Source organism: Hippocampus zosterae, chromosome 13, assembly GCF_025434085.1.
Source record: "Hippocampus zosterae strain Florida chromosome 13, ASM2543408v3, whole genome shotgun sequence".
NCBI lineage: Eukaryota > Metazoa > Chordata > Actinopteri > Syngnathiformes > Syngnathidae > Hippocampus > Hippocampus zosterae.
In genome coordinates this window covers 13753604-13773792 of record NC_067463.1, presented here as the reverse complement: position 1 = coordinate 13773792, position 20189 = coordinate 13753604, and the positions used below count along the sequence as shown (strand labels likewise).

Sequence of the window (20189 nt, the reverse complement as noted above, 5' to 3'; positions counted from 1 at the left end):
CCGGAAGAAAGTTTTTTTTCCCCTTGGGTCATACCCACTTTTACTTCAACGCGTCAACAATCGCTGCAACAGGACAGTTAACCTACGTAACCCAAATTTTGTACGTAACGTGGAACGCGTCGTCGTCTATCACCACAAGAAGCGATGCTTCCAGTTGTTGCGGTGTATTGTTTCCCTTGGGAAGTGAACTCTGGAGCCTTGCAAGATGGAGAGTCTGTGCGAACATTTGGCAGGTGGGCTCGTAACTCACTTGAGACAGTTACTGTTTCGCACATTATTTCATGGCCTTTATTGCTCTTAGATGTCCCCAAGTACAAAAGTAATTCATTACATACAATAACATCTTTCACAACAAAAGAAACCCGCGACACCAGGGGTCACCAACCTTTTTGACAGTGAGAGCTACTTCATGTGTCTTGATTGTGTGAAGGGCTACTAAATTGATACACGTCTGAAATAACATTGTACAAATTACATTTAATAATATTAGAATGTGTTATTTTTAATACTTAATGATTTTTCAGGCTCTGATCATCTTAAAAATGTCTCACAATACTGCCAGCGTTTGCATTTTTAAATCATAATTTCTACTATCAAATCACATTCCTAGCAGTGGTGGGCGATTGGTGTGGTCCTCATGGGCTACATGGTGCCCGCAAGCACCACGTTGGTGACCAACTTTATACAAAATAGTTACCGGTAACCTCTTTTATTAACTTGCATAGTGCTAATTTGTTGAACAAAAAAAAAAAATCCTCACCTGTGCAACAAGATGAACTCTGACAGGATGTATATGGGACTTAATTTACCATATATACTGTTGGATGAGCAAAACAAACTTTGCCTATTTTTCTAGACTCACCCAATATGAGCCGGAGAAGTCCCAAGCTTCACTAACAACTCAGCATGATTCCAAAGAGCACCATGTTGTCATCAATACCTCATTTGTGGAACCATTTAATCCCATCATTGGAGCCCAGTATATAGTTCTGGGTGAAATAGAAACAGCTCAGGGTAAGGAACCACTATCCAATGTTGTCTTCTTGAGTCACAAACATTATTTAATTCTGAAGATGACGGTGTCCTTTTTGTGTTCTTTATTTTGTTAATAATCAAAACACCTTGTTGTTTGACAGGAGTTGACGGGGTGAGGGTCTGTGCGCGTGTCCTCAACTGTGTGGACGGTGTAAACATTGCCCTTCTACAAAAAGTCATCAATGAGCAGAGGAGCTTCTTCAAGGAAAGGCAGAGCCATGTGGAGGGTGCTGCAGTGCAGGATGCAGACGCAACTTGATCTTGAACTTGCTCATGAATTGCTGACAATTTGGACATTTAAATTGTTGAAGCACTAGTTGTACTGTCGTCTTGTTTGCTGGGTGATGACTCCGTTGATGTTCTAAGCATGGGATCTGTCTGTTTTATCTGTATGTGTGGTTTATTTAAAAGACTACACAAGAGACATTATAATTTAAATTTATTGATGTTTCTTCATAAAGTATCATACAGAGTTAAAAGTGAACAGTATCAAGGATAGCCCACAAGTACTAAATAATCATAATAATCTTGGTAATTAGCATTGCACCATGTCCCAGTATTCCACAGTAGTATTATCAGGTAGATACTTCATTTGCAAAATTTTTTATTTAAATCATAATAACATCTGCCCACATCTGGCATGTTTGGTAAACAAAGGCAATTTGGCAGCGTTTTTTTTTTTTTTTTTTTGGTGGAAGGGTTGTGGGGGTGAAGGGGTTGATAGAAAGCTTGCCAGATTCAAAAAGACACATTATATGCACTATTTATGCTCGTATAATATCCCAAATGTATAGGCACATTTTTTTTAATCTATTACTTCACAAAGCATATAACTCTAAGCTGTAAACACATTTAGAATCTCGGGTATCTGTTGAATGCCGGAGTGTATCCAGACTCTTTGGAGGAGGCTGGCAACATTAGAAGGCCGGACTTGTGGTCTCTTTTACAGCGTTCCAGGGCCTGTTTGTAGTTGATCTTCTGCTTGGTGAGGGGATCGGTGATATCCTTCTTGTAATTGGTTTCAGCTTGAAGATCTCTCATCATGGCGCTGTTGATCACTTTGGATCCAATAGCATCCACGATGCTGATTCTTTTGTTGCTGTTGGGATCAACCAGCCCTCCAGTCAGGTGCTGAACTTCCATGTACCAAGTTGCACTTTCCTTTGGCATCCATCCTTTCTGGATGGCCTCTCCCACAGACAGACGCTCTTTGGTCACGGGGTCTTCCACTCCAGTGTAAGCCTTTTGAGCGTTGAGGAGCCTCTGGAGCTGACTTTCATCAATGAGGCCTCTGGAAGCCGCTTTCTGAACTGAGTGTCTGTCTTTGGTGGTGATGTCAATGATGCCGCCGGTTGCCGCCTGGGCCTCCAGAAGCTTTTGGGCTGTGGTGGCGTCGATAAGTTTACGCATGGCAGCGCTGCGTATGCTGAAGCAGGTGTCTGTGTGTGTGTCCATGATCCCAGCAATTGGATACGCCTGTGTTGCAGCAAAGTCAATTTGGGCTGACTTCACTGCGCTGTTGGTCCTCGGGGCAAATGAATTGAACTGGTTCTTTGGCTTGCTTTCACCAGCAACGAGCAAGGCAAACTCTGAGATGTGGATTTTGCCTTGTTTGTACCTATCCAAATCATTCTGTGTCAGTCGGCCTTCCTTCAGGGCATCTTTAATGGAGTACTGATTGCCACTCTTGCGATCCTGCAATACAGATGTCTCGCCATCGGGTCCAACAGAAGTTGTCTCCTCCCAGTCACACTCAAGCTCCTGCAGATGAATGTACTGTTGGCGATCGATTAGCCGCTGCAGGTAGGCATCATAGGGAGACATGTCTCTGCCGGTATCCGGATCCAGAATGGTGATTTTGGTGGACATGTTGGTCTCCTTGGTTCGGGTTTCGTTGTGTTCCTCTTTCTGCAGGTTCAGTAGGAGGTCGCGAATGGTGCTGTCACGGATGTGGATCTTGTCCTTTTCATTCAGGATATCCCTCTCGATTTGCTGTATGTCAGAACCCATCTTCATGCTTCTGTGCCTGCTCATCTGTGTTCTCTCACTCATGAGTCTGCTCTGCTGCTCGAAAGAGATGCTGATGTCGTGTTTCTTTGCCTCCAGTGTCCGGAGCTCGCGAGTCAGGTTGTCCTTCTCTCTCATCAAGCTGTCTCTGTTCATCGTTAGGGTAGTTTCTTCTCTGGAGCTACTGGACTTGCTCGTCATCAGATGGTTTGTTTTCGCACTGAGGCGTTTGATTTGATCCTCGATGTCTTGCCTTGTAAATTTCTGCTTGGAAACTTGTTCCCTCAGGCGATCCCTCTCCGCTTCCACAGCCTGGTCTTTTTCAACATGGACTACTTCTTTGTATACTTTCTTCTCAATAGACTTTTCTTTCTGGAGGACCTCAAGCCTAAGAGTGATGTTACGGATGTCTCTCTGAAGACGCAGGATGTCGCTGGTTTCCTTATCCATATCGACCCGCAGTCCATTAATCAACCTGTCCAGTTTGGGATCTCTCTCCACTTTGAGTACCTCCTCAACGACAATATTTTCTGAAACAGCGGGCGGCGCATGTTCAAGCTGGTGGATACGCAACCTGATTTCCTTGAGTTCGGACTCTGCTATGATCCTCTTTTGATGCTCATCACTTGCTCTGAGGAGCCGCTCCTTCTCTTCCACCTTGGTTCTGAGCTGCTGCAGCTCTAAATCGATTTGGCGTCGAGTCATCACTTCTTCATCCAGGCTTCTACTCAGCCTCTCATGCTCAAGCACTTGCCGCGGGTCCTTCTGCAAACGCACAACCTCCTGCACAACCACTTTTTCCTCCGGTTTTTGTCTTTCCAACAGGATGTATTTGTTCTTCAGGTCAAACACCATCTCCTCAATAGAACGGCGCCTTTGGGCCTCGTCCCTCAAATCTCTTCTCAGACGGTCAGCTTCTTTCTCTAGCAGCGGGTCCGGTTCATACTTAATGACGTCTCTAGTGAGGACTTTGGTCTCGATCTTCGACTTTTCAGCCTTCCAGCCATCTCTCTCTTTCTTCAGTGTCCTCACTTGATCTTGGAGAAAGTTGTAATTGTTGTGGATGAAGTTAATCTGCTCGTTTAACCTTATAATCTCTCTCTCATTTTCAGGGCTTCTTTCTTCCTTCACCACCTCTTGAAGAACTTCCTTCATTTCTACCTTGGGCTTCTGTGAACGAAGAAAATTGACCTCTGAGCCCACCTTTGTGATATCCCTATCGATGATAGAACGCTGCGCATTGGCCTCTTGTATGTCTTTCCTGAGGCGTAAAATTTCTACCTCTGTATTTGGATCGATCCGGTAAATCTCATTAACAATTTCCTTCACCTCAACTTTTGGTTTCAGAGCCTGAATTTCCCTGTAGCGACTGTGAAGTTCCATCACCTCTTTAGACAAAGAGTTGTTTTCGATCATCTCACTCTCCACAGATGTTCGAATCCTCTTGGATTCTGTGATGAGTTCGGGGTCTTGTTCAATCTTTTTCACTTCCTTTGTGATGATCTTGGGCTGGATGTTTACAATCAGTCTTTCCAGGGCATTAATTTGGCTTCTCATTTGGAATATTTCATCATTTATGATCTTAACCCTGCTCGTCTCCTCGGAAATTTCGCTGTCGAATTTCCGCACGGATCTCAACATTTCTGGGTCTTTTTCGACTTTCACCACTTCCTTCTTAACCACCCTCTCTTTGATGAGTGGTTTCTTCTGTTGGAGAATCTCAAACTCCGTTTTTATCTGTATGTACTCCGAGTTTCTCAGGCGAATCTCATCTCTTATTCTCGATATTTCATCTCTCAGCTTGGCAGCATCTACATCTAGCTGAGGGTCTTTCTCAAACTCGGTCACTTCTCTCGTCAACAGTTTTGGCGCAGTGTTTTTGAGGTTGTCCTCAAAGTGGCCAAATTTCTTGTTATAAATGTCAATCTCACTGTGGATGGTGGTCCGTCTCCGTATCTCTTCATGAAGTGTCTTCTGAAGTTCGATCAAGTCCGTCTCCAGTTTTGGGTCACGGTAGTACTGAAGCACTTCTTTTTCCTCAACACGTTCTACTCCTCTGCGATTCTTCAGTGACATGAGCCTATCTCTGAATGCTTTTAGATTAGCCTCAATGTGAAGTGTCCTGTCCCTCTCTTCCTCCAGCTCCCTGGTAAGACTGTTTAACTCAAAAGCACTCCTTTGCTGGCTTTCCAGCTGCACCTGATGTTGCGCCAGCAGCTGGACTTTCTCATCATTCTACATCAAAGGAAACGACAATGCGTCAATAAACCATACAACGCTTTGTTTTGTGGCATTACTGCCTTTCTCCTGGTCCGCCCTCTTACTTGTGCAATGAGATTCCGGGCCAAACCCAACTGTTTTTGCCGCTGACCATTTTCAGCTGACGCCTCGGCGTAGCGGTTAACCAGATCCCTTTCCTGTCACAGAAAGAGACAAGGTAGCCTCTGCAATGTTCAAGTAAATGGTGAATATTACCAACAGTATGTTGGTTAAACTTGTGATACCTCTTTCTGAACAGCTTCCGCAAGTGTGAGGGTATACGGCCGCTTTGCAACAGTGACACCTGCATCTTCCAGCGTACTGTTGAATTTGCCGATGTTGGCATCATACTCCTGCATGTCGAGAGGTTGGTCTATTAATATTATTGTGCCTTAAATTCAAATGAATGTATTTTACAGCTACAGTGTTTTGAACATGGCATCTTCTGTCTTACATCAAGTAGATTCTGCAGGTCTTGAGACAAGTCGGACAGTCTGTCCACTTCATTGCCTTTCCGCTTCAGGTCATCCATCACCCTCTGCAGTCAAGTGTCAGTTAGTGTTAACATTCTTTCACATTACAAGTGGTTAGGGAGTGTAAAAGCAGGGCACTTAAGCAAAGGTTTCAAACAGCAACCTAAATAAGTTCCATCCATCCATTTTTCATCCAACCTGTCCTCATTAGGGTCACAAGTTCAGCCGAAAATGGCTGACTTTGGGGAAGAGGCGGAATACACCTTGCCAGTCAATCGTAGGGCAAATATAGACAGACAATCATTTACCGTCATATTAATGCCTATATGGACAATTCAGAATCGTTATTATTCATTCATTCATTCATTCATTCATTCATTCATTCATCTTCCTAACCGCTTGATCCTCACTAAGGTCGCGGGGGCTGCTGGAGCCTATCCCAGCTCTCTTCGGGCAGTAGGCGGGGGACACCCTGAATCGGTTGCCAGCCAATCGCAGGTCACACAGAAACGAACAACCATTCACACTCACACCTAGGGACAATTTAGAGTGTTCAATCAGCCTGCCACGCATGTTTTTGGAATGTGGGCGGAAACCGGAGCACCCGGAGAAAACCCACGCAGCCCTGGGGAGAACATGCAAACTCCGCACAGGGAGGCCGGAGCTGGAATCGAACCCGGTACCTCTGCACTGTGAAGCCGATGTGCTGTTATTAATTTTTTTAAATTATTTTTTGCAAAGAAACTAGAACACCCACAGAAAAACACGCGCAAGCTCCACACAGGTAGACCAGAGTGAAGATTCTAACCGCGAACCTCAGAACCATGAGGCGGGGGTGCTATTTGACCACAGTGCTTTTCCCCTGAACGAGTTAAAATTTAATAAGATTCAACAAAATAAACAAAGCAGAAAGGCAGAACCGGGAGTAGAGAGTCCTCTCACCTCCTGCGAGCTCTGCATAGCGGCGACCGAAGACACATCATCACTGTAGTTGATCTTGTTTCTCGGCAGGTTGTTCAGGAAAAAGTTCAGGGATTTGGCTGAGCTTTGGAATTCTTGGTTTTTGGCACCAGCGTCTTGTAAGATGTTCTCTCTGAAAAGATGTGTCTATCTTTAAAGCACCGTATTGTTTGTTTTGGTACTTTTTGTATCGGACTGCATGCGTCTGGTGCGATTTTTACCTCTCCTTCAGCTGGTTGTCGAGGTTTGCATAGCGGTTGTGCAGCTGTTTGACATCCCATCGCTGCCGTTGGATGTCGGGACAAAATTCCTGGTATCCCTGCTGCAGAGAGCTGCAGAGCTGCTCAGTGGCCTCCAGGTCCTGACTTAGCTTCCTCATCTCGGGCTGAGCCGATGCCACAGCCTTTCGCTGTTGCTAAAATGGGGAAGAAGATATGAGAAGGAGGGTTTTCTACACTGATGCCATTTTGGGTGGTTTAAAAGGAAAGTGTTGTTCCTTCCTTACATGAAGGCTCTCATTGGCAGTTTGAATCGAGTTTGGCACATCGAGTATTGGGCCATCTTCACTGAGCCTCTTTTCAAACCCTGAGATGATGCCATCCACCTTCCTGATCTGATTCTCGAGGTTGAGGGATGCATTTGTCCTGAAAGAAAAGAAACACCCAACGTTTAAAAAGAACAACAACAGTACTGCTAATGATTTACTATTTTTTCATAAAAAAATAATAAAAATAATAATAAATTAGAGAAAGGAATTTTAGTCCTCGGTCATCATCCAAAGAAAACATTACTTACTTTTTACCGTAGAGGTCAGCAAGTGCTGAGAGGCCATCATACTTGTTTTCGGCATTGTTCAGTTTGAGTGGCAGGGCAAAGGAAGCATTAGGATCTTTGGACAGGAGAGGCTGCAGGTCAGCCTTAGCCGCAAGCTTCTCCTGCTCCAGACCCATTAGTGCCCTGGCAGCTTGCTGAATTTGAAGAAGAAAAAAAAAAGGAAGAAACATTTTTAAGCCCAAACTAATACAAAATATTCATGTGACAAATCTTAGACGCACTTCTATATGGTCCCGCTTACGTGTAATATCATCTGGATTCAAAGGCATTCTAAACAACTACACATTTGGAACTACAGTACACGTCAAAATGTAAAAAGTCTTGTACTCTTTTGTCTTCACCAAATAATAATCTACCTGGTCTCAAAATGTGGCTAGGATTTTTTATTTTGTCTATATGCTGTATTGTTTGATTTGACTTTGAATTGGTTGTTAATGTAACGGGTATATGTTCGTCCTCTGCTCAAGTTCCTTACTTCCTGTTCCTTTATCCTGTTGACCAGATCTCCAGTGGGATTGGAGCGGCTCAGTGGGGATCGAATGCGGTTCAGCGCGTCCTTATCAGCATTGTCCAGGTCGGCATTCAGTTTGTCCAACCGGAGTCCAAGTGCTGCCAGTCTGGGATCCAACGTGGGAGTCGACACTGGTGCTAAACCGGTAAATGGGGAAGTTCATTTATTACAAAAGTGAGCAGCAGACGAGGGGTCGAGTTACAATATTTGGGTTGACACTGACCTGACTGCAGGGATCTGGCCATCTCTGACTTGTGATTCTTGAGCGATGCTGCAAGAGCGCCTCTCCTCTTCTTTATGTCTCCCAGTTCACCACCCAAACTAGTCAGTTCAAAAATGTGTTGCATTGTAAGTTGACTACATTACTGACTGACATATTTTTGTGAATGTGCCGTTATTTACAGGTCCACTTTGTTGATGGCTTCTGGATCAGGTGGTGGGATCATGAAGCATACCCCTGGGAAGGTGTTAGTGACCCCTTTGTTGGTTATAACGTCCCAGTTTTCATTGTCGGGGTTAGATTTCAAGGTGCACTTCTCGCCTCTTGACAGAGGTCCCTAGATGAGGAAAGATGAACTGTACGGTGAAACCCCGTTCATTTTAGACTCATCCATCAATGGTGGAAATCCACAATAGAGAGAGAGAGAGAGGGAGCATCTTTTTTATACAGTCATTGTACCTCACCCAAACACTTTTGACATATTTGAACTGATTGAAACACACTTTTCTGAAACACGTAAACGCATTTCAACACAAAACAATTTCAAGCATCAAATGTATGAAATGTATTGTATGTGTTGTGGTATATGTGGCTAAAGAAAGGTGCCCCGGCGTGTGACGTAGGCCAGTTGACTCAAACCGAGTCCGCATGTGTCTGGGCTCCGACCTAAATGTGCTCATTGCGTTTACGTGTTTTACCCTGAAAAGTGCATTTGAAACTATAGCTTTCCTTTCCACATTCGTAAAAACGTAACAGTCGATATTCTGCCACTTGTATGACATTTCCTTGCCTTTTCTGCCTGATAACACTTAGGAGTTACTCAAAATTGCTCTACCCTGGTAGACTCCCAATCACAGAGGGACTCCAATGTGACCGATCTGTTTGGGGGAGTACGACGATACTTCAGAGGAGCAATGCTGGTACTGCGTCTTCTCAGGTCTGCCAGTAGCTGCTCACTGTCCTGCACAGCTTTTTCTTCCGCCTGGGGGGAAAAACACACACGCACACATACACAAATTAGAAACAAATTTTACAAGTCATCTTGCAATTACTACAAGGTGCATCATGTACAATACTGTATCCGTATACGGGTATAGAAAGGGAAAAACATTTTCCGTTCTCTGATTGTTTTAATTACTTTACAAGCAGTTTGCTGAGCAAAAGAGGAAGAATGTCAGACATGATCAAAAATTAATTTTCAAGGCGGGCTTCTCAAGCAAAAGTGGACATTGTGAGGGCAAGACGGACAACACCTTCGCTGGTTGGCTTGTTTTCAACGCAGTCAGAGGATTTATATTATCCAATCGTGCGAACAAAGGATGGATTTTGTTTATAAAATAATAAGCACCTCTGGTGAGTATGATTTTGTTTAATTTATTAGATATTGACATTGAATGTGACTTGCTATATTGCAGTGAAGGGTAGGACTCTGAGAATTAATTTTAATATGTTGAATATATCAATGCTCTCCATCACTTGTCCTCATGAGGGTCACGAGTGACCGTTTGTCTCAACCAGCTGTCCTGAGAGAGCTGAGGTACACCTTGGACTCGTCGCCATTTAATCACAGGGCACATAAAACACAGACAACCATTCACACTCCCACTTTATAGACAATTTTTCTCATGTGAAATGTGTGTGCCTTCGCTCATAATAAAGATTGAGAAACAATGCACTTGTCCACAGGGCTGTCAGCTTTCATTTTGACATCTTATCATGTTTATAATCTGGGGCTGTGACATCAGACTATTGAAGCATCCTCTTAGCATACCTCAAGCTGCAGCAGCATCTCCGAGTTGCTCATCCTGCTGGCAATCTTTGGGTCCAAGCTGTGGTTGAGTTTGCTCAGATTCTCTGACAGTTGTTCGGTGTCCAGTTGGTACTGCATGGTAATGCGGTAAACGGTAAGTCACAGGAAGGTGTGTTCAGGTGGATACATTGTTCAAGTCTGGTGAGTCATTTCCCCATCATTACCTTTTTGTAGTGCTCCAAATTATCCAGGTGTGTCTCCTGACAAATGCACAAGTGGAGGAACTTCTGCCACTCGTTGCGTACGGTGTCTCTTTGAGCCTGCAAGTGTAAGGTTGCGAGAAATGAAATGGGGACTCTGCATTCACTTTTCTTTCATTCAGAGTCGCGCTTGCGTTACAAAACGGATGCACCTGGTAGTTACAAAGTCTCATCATCCTTATAGTGTTTTTTGGGTCTATGCTTATGTGTTGCATGCCATACAGCGGGATCACATATATGCAGGCATGCAAGGAGAGCATGAAGGCAGCGCAACAACTGCCATGACATTGTATGTTTAAAAAAAGGTGCAGTGGAAGGTAAGAAAGAATAATTCTTTCTAGCTTATAGAGCAGGGGGTCACCAACGTGGTGCCTGCGGGCACCATGTAGGCCCCAAGAAACACATAACTCGCCCACTGGCCTTTTGTAGCTCAACAGTGATGGCACAAGGTGATTTTCTTGGAATGTTGTCAAAGTAATACAGTGTTGTCTTGATTGACGTGATTTGTTTCCGAATTATTGTGAGAATAATCTTCACATAAATGTATAAAATCACATACAATAATCACATTATTTTAAAAAAAATTGAGCACACTTATTTCTTATAGTGCATATCAAATTGGTAGCTCTTTGCATTAATCGGTACCCAAGAAGTAGCTCTCCATTTCACAAAGAGTGGCGACCCCATGCTGTATACTGTAAGCGGACCATGCCGCACTATTTTTTCATTCAGAATAAACCCAGCTGGAGAATAGCAAAAATAGAAAGATGTGTTGCTGTGAATGGAACTGTAACTATTTATATGTAAAATAATAGCATTGGTTGTGCACCTGTATGAGAGCGCTGGCAGGGTGCTTGTTCTCAATAAGTCTGTCTCCCTCGTCCTGGAGTTTGTTCACCTCGCTCTCATGTGACAACAAACTGTTGTTCTTGAAGTGCTGTAAATGTCGACACATTTAACCCGGGTTAGTGCACACAATGTCTCAATCCATACCATTATCAATTTACTGGTCAATTCTGACCTCGTACTGCCGGCGGACATCTGGAGGATCCACCATTCGGTCACTCCAGTCCCTCTTCTTGATCTTATCCTGCTCCTCTTCCAGGAACGTCAACTCCTTGTTGCAGCCCTGCATGTACTCATAAAGGCTGCCCAAGTAGTGGCCACGCCACTTGGAGGTTTCCTTTGAGAGGGGAAAAAACATGTGTGAGACAGCAGCAGGGGATAGGGGCGAGTCTGCAGATGCCTCCCCTTTGTACACCAATGCACTAAAGCCTTCTGAATAGCAGTCTTGGCCAAGCCACTCATGGAAAAGAGGTTTTGAATTTCATTTTTTGTTGTTGTACCTTTTCCATTCAAATATTGATCCTGAATAGGTTGTAATTGGATTTACTATGCAGATAGATTTGCAACTGAATTTTGTATAAATATGTTGCAGCTCCGAAATAAAGAGCTGTCGTGTTGGTTCTTTTGAAACATGCACTTTATTAATTCTTTTTACTCAAGCACCAACGGGTACGTCCTTCTCTTTCTCCGTCTTCGTACCTTCTACTTGAGGGGCGTTCAATGACCGCCTCAGAAAACGTAAATCAACGGTGACTTCAATAACACCCGGAAAAGCAAAAGTAATGCAACAAAACAGAAAATCAAGACAGGAAATCACAAAATAAATCCTATGGGGGGTGGGGGGTTGAACACAACAATGGTATATAGTCCAGTCTCCTACAAATACCTAGCAAGACACTCACCAGAAGGTTGTTGTACTGCTTCTTGAGGGCCGTGTAGTTCTCCTGGAAGACAAGATGATATCATGTCTTTTCCGACAACAAAATGGGTTTCATGAAGTAAAAAAAAAAAGGGGGGGGGGACGCGTGAACACATTGTCAGGTGTTTGGTAGCGTTAGTTCACCTTGGTACCGGCGGAGCTGACACACAGCTGTGGGTTGTAGGCCTCAATTTCTTGGTGCAAGAGTTTGTGAGAAGCAATCTGCTTCTCCAATTCTCCCATGGTAGGCCCATACAGGTTACTGCTTACTTGTGCCTGAAAACGTACACACGGGAGCAATTGACTTAATGCTGCTTCCATTTTAATTTGGTGGGAGGCGGTAAGACCCTGTTGTGAAACCTACTTGCTTGGTGTTAAAAACAGGTGCCCAGTCGATCCTGGGCATCAGTGACACGTCGTCAATCTGCTCATAGATATCTCGATAAAAAGTACAGTCCTTCAGCCAGCGCTCGTGGAGGTGGAGGACACTGAAAACAAAAGCTTATTTACAGTATGTGTATAGATATGTCTCTTAAAAATAAGACCACAAAATCGCGGGTTGTCATAAAGCAAATAAAATGACACAGCCCATCTATAGAGGGAGCCAAAATGTCATCTCACGACGCAAAATTTACTGACATCACCAGTGGATTTGCGTGGCTGTTGTAGAGAACAACTCACTCGCTCTCAATCTCTCTGGCCTGCGGGTGTTTGAGCTTCTTGGCTGTGTCCACATCCAAGAAGAGGTTCTTCAGCAGGCTCTCGGCTTCACCCAGAATGTCACAGAGCTCATTCTGGTGCTTCAAAGCTACGTCGTTGCGGTCATTTTCTCCATCCTGGTGGGAGAAGTTGTGGCAAGGGGCGGTGATTAAAAAAAAAAAAAATCAACAGTTGAGAGAGGCCTTTGTATATCTTTACCTCAGCCAAAAGTTGCTCAGATCGGAGGATGTTTTTCTCCACCACGTCTGCATTCTTTTGCATCTGAGCAATCAACATGGCCAGGTTGGTGGGCTGGATCCTGCAACGTGGGGACAAAATGTTAAAGATCGCAGAACAAGCCTTATGAGTTGTCAGAAACTGCCATGATTGCTGATTATGTTTAACTGCAAGTGCATGTGATGTAGCCCGCGATTCAATTCTAAAAAAAACACCCATTTGTAAACATTCCGAAGAGGTTTCTCTAAATGGCAGACTTCTCTGTGTTTTCTTGAGATTTTTTCACATGTCTTCTCTTGATCAACCTGCCAAACAAATGCCGTGTTCACTAAGTGAAACGGGCTTAAGGGGCTGCATTTTCCACAAAATGTCGAGTGAGTTATTCCGTTTCCAGTGGTTACACCTGCAACTCTTACCAGCAAGATTTCATCAGGAAAATCATGTGTTTTTGAGAATGGGAAATCTCTTAAAAAGGTTATTTATTGGGTCTAAGAATCAACACAAACAAGATTTGAAGCGGGAAGAGAAGTTTTGGCATTCACAAATCCATTCATTAGCTATATTTCTTTTTGGAACCTAAACCTCTTATTGACAGGAAATCTCGCCTGTTTGTGAGTTTTCCTCTTGTTTTATATTTTATTTGTTTTTGGGGGCAAAATACCATTGTGTTGTTGCAACTCTTTAATTAAGATAGCGAACGTTGATTATCAAATTTTAAAACATGCCAACAATCTTACAGGACTAGATGTGATCGCTCAACCATATTTCTACATCGAAAAGAGGTGGCGTGTGAATGCAGAAGTTCAGACGTTTCCTCCGGCCTGCGGGATGGCCTCTGCTCTTGAGGAAGGCATCATCTAACTCCTGCATTCTGCCGGGCAGTCAAATTGTTCTTTTTTTTGGTTTGGTTTGGTTTTGTTTGTTTTTCTTTAACCAAGACAGCACTGCTGCAGTGAAATCGTCATCAGCAGCAGCAGCAATTGGGATGACGAAGATGATGATGAAGAATGTCAAACACCTCCAACTCTTTTTAAAGGGGGTGGCTGCATTGAGAACAACTCGTCCTCAGCCACTCCCGAAACGTTCTTCAAATGCTCGCCATTCCACCAAGACCCACTCACGTCTGCGTTGATGCCACTTGTCAACACCGCACGATGTTTGGCAGCACGTATGTTAAGTCTCACCTTGGCAGACATAAAAGACCGGACAAAACTGTCAGCCAGCCGATCTGTACAGTAAATTGGACGAAGCAAATGGCGAAACCAAAAGTTTGCATTGTAGATTAAGTTAGTAGTGTTGTGCAATTGCATCCCAATCTTTTCGGGCTAAAGGGAAATGTACAATTTTCTAATGAAAATTAATTTTGCGTCGATAAAAGGTCAAGGATTCACTATCCGAAGCAAAACCACCACCGTTGATTTAAATCAAGGATGTTGTCTGTGTACCCTGCCTAAAAAATAAAAATAAAAACCAAAACGTGCATCAATGACAATCAAAGAAGTTAGACAAAGCAGCTGTATAGTTTAGAATAGGGAATTCAAATGTTTTTTTTTTTCAATCCAATATTCCAAAACATTTTTTTTTCATCTAGCTGCTTCAGTTCAGTCTGTGTGAAGCACAGGCACATCACGCCAACACCTTGCATGCCCTTTCTCCTTTTTAACTTTACGAAGGTGCCATTAAAACTCATCAATTACGTCAACAAAGAGGCCAACATTCAAAATAAGCGCATTCAAAATACTTGGATGTGTTTTGCTTTTATGAAATGTTGAGTCATTTACTCAGTGATTGCTTTGTGGTATAGAGTTAATGAAATAGCTTCTGGTACACAGCCACGTATAACTGAGTCAGTACTGTAATGAGGATCGAGGATCTGATTAGCTGCCCTGACGAACTGGATGGGCTTCATAATTGAGCAGGGTTTGTCTGCATTCTTTGCCAAGATCACAGCACTGCAAACACGCCCTCGTTCAAAGGTGAAAACGCCCGAAAGCAAGGCTTTCACTGCATCGTCAACATTATGACAGGGTAAACAGAATGGTCAAAATATGACCAAACACTGCAAAATGTATGCAAAAGAAATGAATATACTTGTATGTTATATTTTCCTTTTAAGATCTACAGAATTTGCCCAATGTCTGATTATCATCTCCGTTTGAAACGATTCTTCATCCTGCAGTGTGTGTCCATTTTGGGAAAAGATTGGGGTACATTTCGGGAAGTGGTTGGGGATGACAATGACATCTGAATCCAGAATCCCCAGAAATTTGAGAAACCCCAAATATAGTGATTGTTGATTTTGCTCTGATACATTTAAGGGTTGTCAGTGCTGCCCGAAAAATAAAAATGTTACCTCCTGATTTCAAAGCAATGGTTGACTCCAGTTGGAACGTAAGAAATGTTGGCCAAGACTGACGATCATGAAAACTTTAACAGGTCACGGTCATGCATTTAGGGTGTGAAAGATGCTTCAACTGGAGCTAAAAAAAAATGTATTTCTCTTTTTTTTTGTTAGGGATACAACTGGCCTTTTGCATTGATGCGGGGTGTAAATGATGTCATATATTTGTAAAAGGCTCAAGTACAAAAACAAAAATGAAATCACCATTTAATTTAATTTCCAACTTCATCTATGAAGGATCGAATTAAATACAATTGGACCATTTGAAAAGGAAGCGCAATTTCTTCAATTCGCTTCATGGGCTCTTTGAATCATTACCACCCTGCCCCGACGCACTTTATGGCACTCCTGATGAAAGTACATGTACAACCACTATAGGCGTCTCTTTCAAAGCATGTACTACAAAGACCCGTCGATCCGATGCGTCTTATTAAAATGTACCACTGACTCATCGTCTGAACTGAATGAACTGTTGAGTATAGTTACAGACCCACGCCCGGATATGGTGAATAAAGGACAGGAACCAGTTAAAGGGCCAAGCCCACATGGAGCCACAGCTGACTGACTGTGTGCGGGCGCACGCACGCATGCACACACACACACACACACACACACGAGTGACAAATCAGTGTGTACAGAGACTCAGTTTGACTTTCTTTGCGGATTAACTGAGCCCCTAATATGGGGATCCTCCTCTATGACTTTTCCCAAAGTGTGAGAGCAACTCCACTGTTCAATTGTGTGCTGGAATGTTTGAGGTGGTCATCTTGGAGAATTTCAATTTTTTTTTTCCCCTCTCATTTTCTAACCTGAGAGCTAACATGGATGTTGGGTAAACACACCATCTCATCCTTGATGCGTCCTCTCATCAGAATTGTTGACAAGCCCTGATATAATGTAACGGTGCTTGGAGGCATACGCATTTCCACACACACAGAGTAGGCATGCTGAGAAACATGACACACTCGTGGGAAAAAAAATTGCACACAGAGAAGAAAAAATATTTGTGACAAAGCATACCTGGTGATGACCTTGGACGGACTTTTCTTCGACATCTTGGCGGCGGTGTGTGGGGTCGACTGAGACCGACTCTGTGCCTCTCTTACTCCTCCTCTGTGTCCGACTCACTCACCCCGTGTCTCCCACGGCGCCTCTCCTCTTCCTTGGGGTCCCGCTGTCAACGTTAAACACAGCAAAAGACTCACTTACACGCGTTCATATCGACACAGGCGCACCGCCTCTAGGCAACCTAAGAGGCGTGTCACCGCCCAGACATCCATCTTGCATAAGGAGGACCGGACTGACCAGTTTTGCCTTCCTGCCATTTTGGGGCCTTGCCCATCCTTTTCATCGGGGGCCCATTTACCACTACCGAGAAAAGTCCTTGTTGGGTGTGTTCATATTGCTTCCGTATTAGTGCAGTCTAAATACTACACCAATCAAGGACTTTTATGGCACATTTTGCACCAAGACTCTTTTTGTAGGAAATTGAATGCATACAAAACACACACACACACTATAGTCATTTGAGAGGTGGACACACCTTTTATTCATTTTTGTTACTGCACTGAGTTGAGCTGCACCTGGTTGGGCCTACTTCAAATGTAATTTAGCACACATGTACCCTGATCAAGGGGTGACACGCTGCACAACGGGTTAGCACGTATGCCTCACAGTAAAGGGGTCCGTGGGTTCGATTCCAGCTTCTTGTGTGGAGTTTGTCTATTCTCCCCGTGCCTGTGTGGATTTTCCCCGGGATTCCGGTTTCCGCCCACATTGCAAAAACATGCGTGGTACGTTAATGGTAACACTCTAAATTGTCACTAGGTTTGATTGTGAGTGTGACTGATTGTTTGTCTATGTGTGCCCTGCGATTGGCTGACAACCAGTTCAGGGTGTACCCCACCTCCTGCCCAAAGACTGCACGGATAGGCTCCAACACATCCGCGACCTTTGTGAGAATAAGGGGTTCCAATGATGGGTGGATGGATGGATGTCACAGATCAAAACAGCAACTTTGGAAGACTGCATTTACATTGACACAGTGAAAATAAAATTTCCATGTCAGGCCTTTAAGTTGCCTCAGCTTCAGGTTGCATAAGGTTGTAGAAGCCTAAATGTCAACCTTCTTCTTCTACTTCTACTCTTGGTTACAGGCTTTTATTTTAGTTGGGTGCCTTTATCCTTCAAAAAGGAGTGGACCCCTGATCTACGTCGTGGGGAGTGGGCCGGAAAGTGGACTCAAAGAGTGAAAATTCATGTATATTAATTGTTTTTATATAATATATGTAATTAATATTTTTTTTTTGTAATGGTGATAAACAGACTAGCGGGCCAGTGCAATTTGAAACTGACAAAAGTGCGGTTAAAATAACATGACTAACTGACAATGATGGTTTGGTTCAGCTTGAAAAAAATGACGGACTGACGGATGGGTAGGCAGGCTACTGGCAGATGATGAATGACGGACCAACAAAATGTTGTCAACGATCCACCTCTGGTAATCTGGACGTTGCGTCGGTTTCAAATACTAGTAAAGCCCCGATCCCACTAAGGGGGCGAACAATTGCATCAAAGTTCGTCAGGGTGCAATCAAGGTCGCGCATGTTTGAAAAGGCTCGCCAGATGTTCGCCAACAGTTTTTGTGAAAGTGCATGCGAATGTATGGCGAACATTTGCAAACTTGAACGAACCCAAATGAATCCTGATGCGAATTCAACATTCGCTGCCTTCGACAACATGCATTTATTCGCCGCTCATAACGTTTGCTAAATCTGCCATTTTAAGTGAAAAGTGTCTTACTCCATACTATGTACACTTGTATTTTTATGCACCTTTTTGTCCATTTTAACTCTTTACTGTATCCTCTTTGAATTGTTCAAATAAATGCCGATCACGATCTTGTAAGCACATTCAACTGTAATTTGTATTTTTGGTCAATTACACTATGAACATCTTTAGAGGGAATGGTAAGCTATTTTAAATTGAAACACTATTGAGAGTAACATTGTTTATCATCATAAAAACATTTGGAACCAAAGTCGCCCGGTCAAGGCTGAAAAGGACACATTAGATTGACACGGTAGCCCGTGGCGTAGAAGCTGAAATGTCAATCAAGCAATCTAACATCTTCACACACATACAGTACCATATGCGGTGCCGGCAAGAGAAACTCACAAAAAACTTTAGTTTCTCTTTGCCATCACTGGTAAATTAAACGAAAAAGCAAAACATGTGTGGAGATCATTTAGTAGATGCTCGCATGCAGCATTTGAGCTATATTTTCAGAGTGTTAGAATAATGTCAACGACTACGTAAACTCTTCTCATGCTCCAATCCAAAGAATAAAAAATGTATGAAACCTGGCACGGCAGACAATGATTGGATCGTATAAAATGTTCACATTTCAAACGGTGGATGTCTCAGAGGAATCGTTAGGAACGACGAAAAGGCCCATCCTAGAGGAATGTGAGTCACTGGTCTCGGTGAAAAAAAACAAACAGAGAGAGAAACAACAATACAAGGAATGCAGAAGAGCAACTTTCTTTGCAGCTGAGCAGCAGAGCGCAGTCATAATTACGCATACTGGGGTGCGTCCTCACATTTGTACTACACTGTTTTGTCCCAAACTGAGGCTCGGTTATTCAGTAGATGTACTGTGCCATACAGTCGACGAAATAATGATTTGTTCATCTTCTGAATTTCAATGTTTGCTCATCTATAAAGAAAAAAAAAATCAAACTTAAAATTGATAACATTTAGTATTATAGTCACACTTCATAACAAAGAAAAATTGTGCTTGCAACCTAGCAACTGTGGCTAACTTTGTTTGGTTAATAAATGCGAATGCAATCTAATATTGCTAGCGCTGCCGTTATGTTGAAAATTAATATGGGCCATGCATTTTTGTCACGACTACCGGTAACCACCTAAAAAAAATAAATTAAATACATAGAGAGAGAGAGAGAGAGAGAGAGAGAGAGAGAGAGATATGCCTTGAATCAACCAAGTAGGTTAGTTGAGAACCATTTCTTATTTAAAATGACTACCTGCACAAGAGGCAGTTACTTAAAAGTGATAATCTAGAGTAAAACATTAAAACCAACATCATAGTTTTTTTTTTTTTTTTTTTTTTTTTTTTTTCCCCTCCGTGAGTCGTCACCTTACCGTGGTGGAGGGGTTTGTGTGTCCCAATGATCCTAGAAGCTAAGTTGTCTGGGGCTTTATGCCCCTGGCAGGGTCACCCATGGCAAACAGGTTCTAGGTGAGGGGCCAGACAAAGCACGGCTCAAAAGACCCCAATGACGACAAAAATAAATGGATCTAGGTTTCCCTTGCCCGGACGCGGGTCACCGGGGCCCCCCTCTGGAGCCAGGCCTGGAGGTGGGGCTCGTTGGCAGGCGCCTGGTGGCCGGGCTTACACCCATGGGGCCCGGCCGGGCACAGCCCGAAGAGGCAACGTGGGTCCCCCTTCCCATGGGCTCACCACCCATGAGAGGGGCCAAAGGGGTCGGGTGCAATGCGAGCTGGGCGGCAGCCAAAGGCGGGGACCCTGGCGGTCCGATCCTCGGCTGCAGAAGCTAGCTCTTGGGACATGGAATGTCACCTCTCTGGCAGGGAAGGAGCCCGAGCTGGTGTGTGAGGCAGAGAATTTCCGACTGGATATAGTCGGACTTGCCTCCACACACAGCCTGGGTTCTGGTACCAGTTCTCTCGAGAGGGGTTGGACTCTCTTCCACTCTGGAGTTGCTCACGGTGAGAGGCGCAGAGCAGGTGTG

At 43.7% G+C, this 20189-nt stretch overlaps 2 protein-coding genes across 2 annotated transcripts; one reads left to right on the top strand and one right to left on the bottom strand.

The window, feature by feature from the left end:
* The first annotated feature begins 17 nt into the window (after positions 1-17).
* On the top strand, positions 18-1459 carry ten1 (TEN1 subunit of CST complex). Its single transcript, XM_052083587.1, has 3 exons — positions 18-233; positions 857-1014; positions 1137-1459. Exons 1-3 carry the CDS (start codon positions 145-147, stop codon positions 1292-1294), a joined length of 405 nt encoding a protein of 134 aa, XP_051939547.1. The 5' UTR covers positions 18-144; the 3' UTR covers positions 1295-1459.
* On the bottom strand, positions 1458-16635 carry evpla (envoplakin a). Its single transcript, XM_052083487.1, has 22 exons — positions 16432-16635; positions 12993-13092; positions 12756-12910; positions 12439-12562; positions 12219-12350; positions 12058-12099; positions 11331-11492; positions 11139-11246; positions 10274-10369; positions 10071-10181; positions 9135-9281; positions 8482-8636; positions 8303-8400; positions 8044-8216; positions 7530-7702; positions 7240-7378; positions 6956-7149; positions 6717-6867; positions 5756-5839; positions 5547-5654; positions 5367-5459; positions 1458-5277 (listed from the first exon to the last, which is right to left on the bottom strand). Exons 1-22 carry the CDS (start codon positions 16464-16466, stop codon positions 1888-1890), a joined length of 5970 nt encoding a protein of 1989 aa, XP_051939447.1. The 5' UTR covers positions 16467-16635; the 3' UTR covers positions 1458-1887.
* Between the last annotated feature and the right edge of the window lie 3554 nt (positions 16636-20189).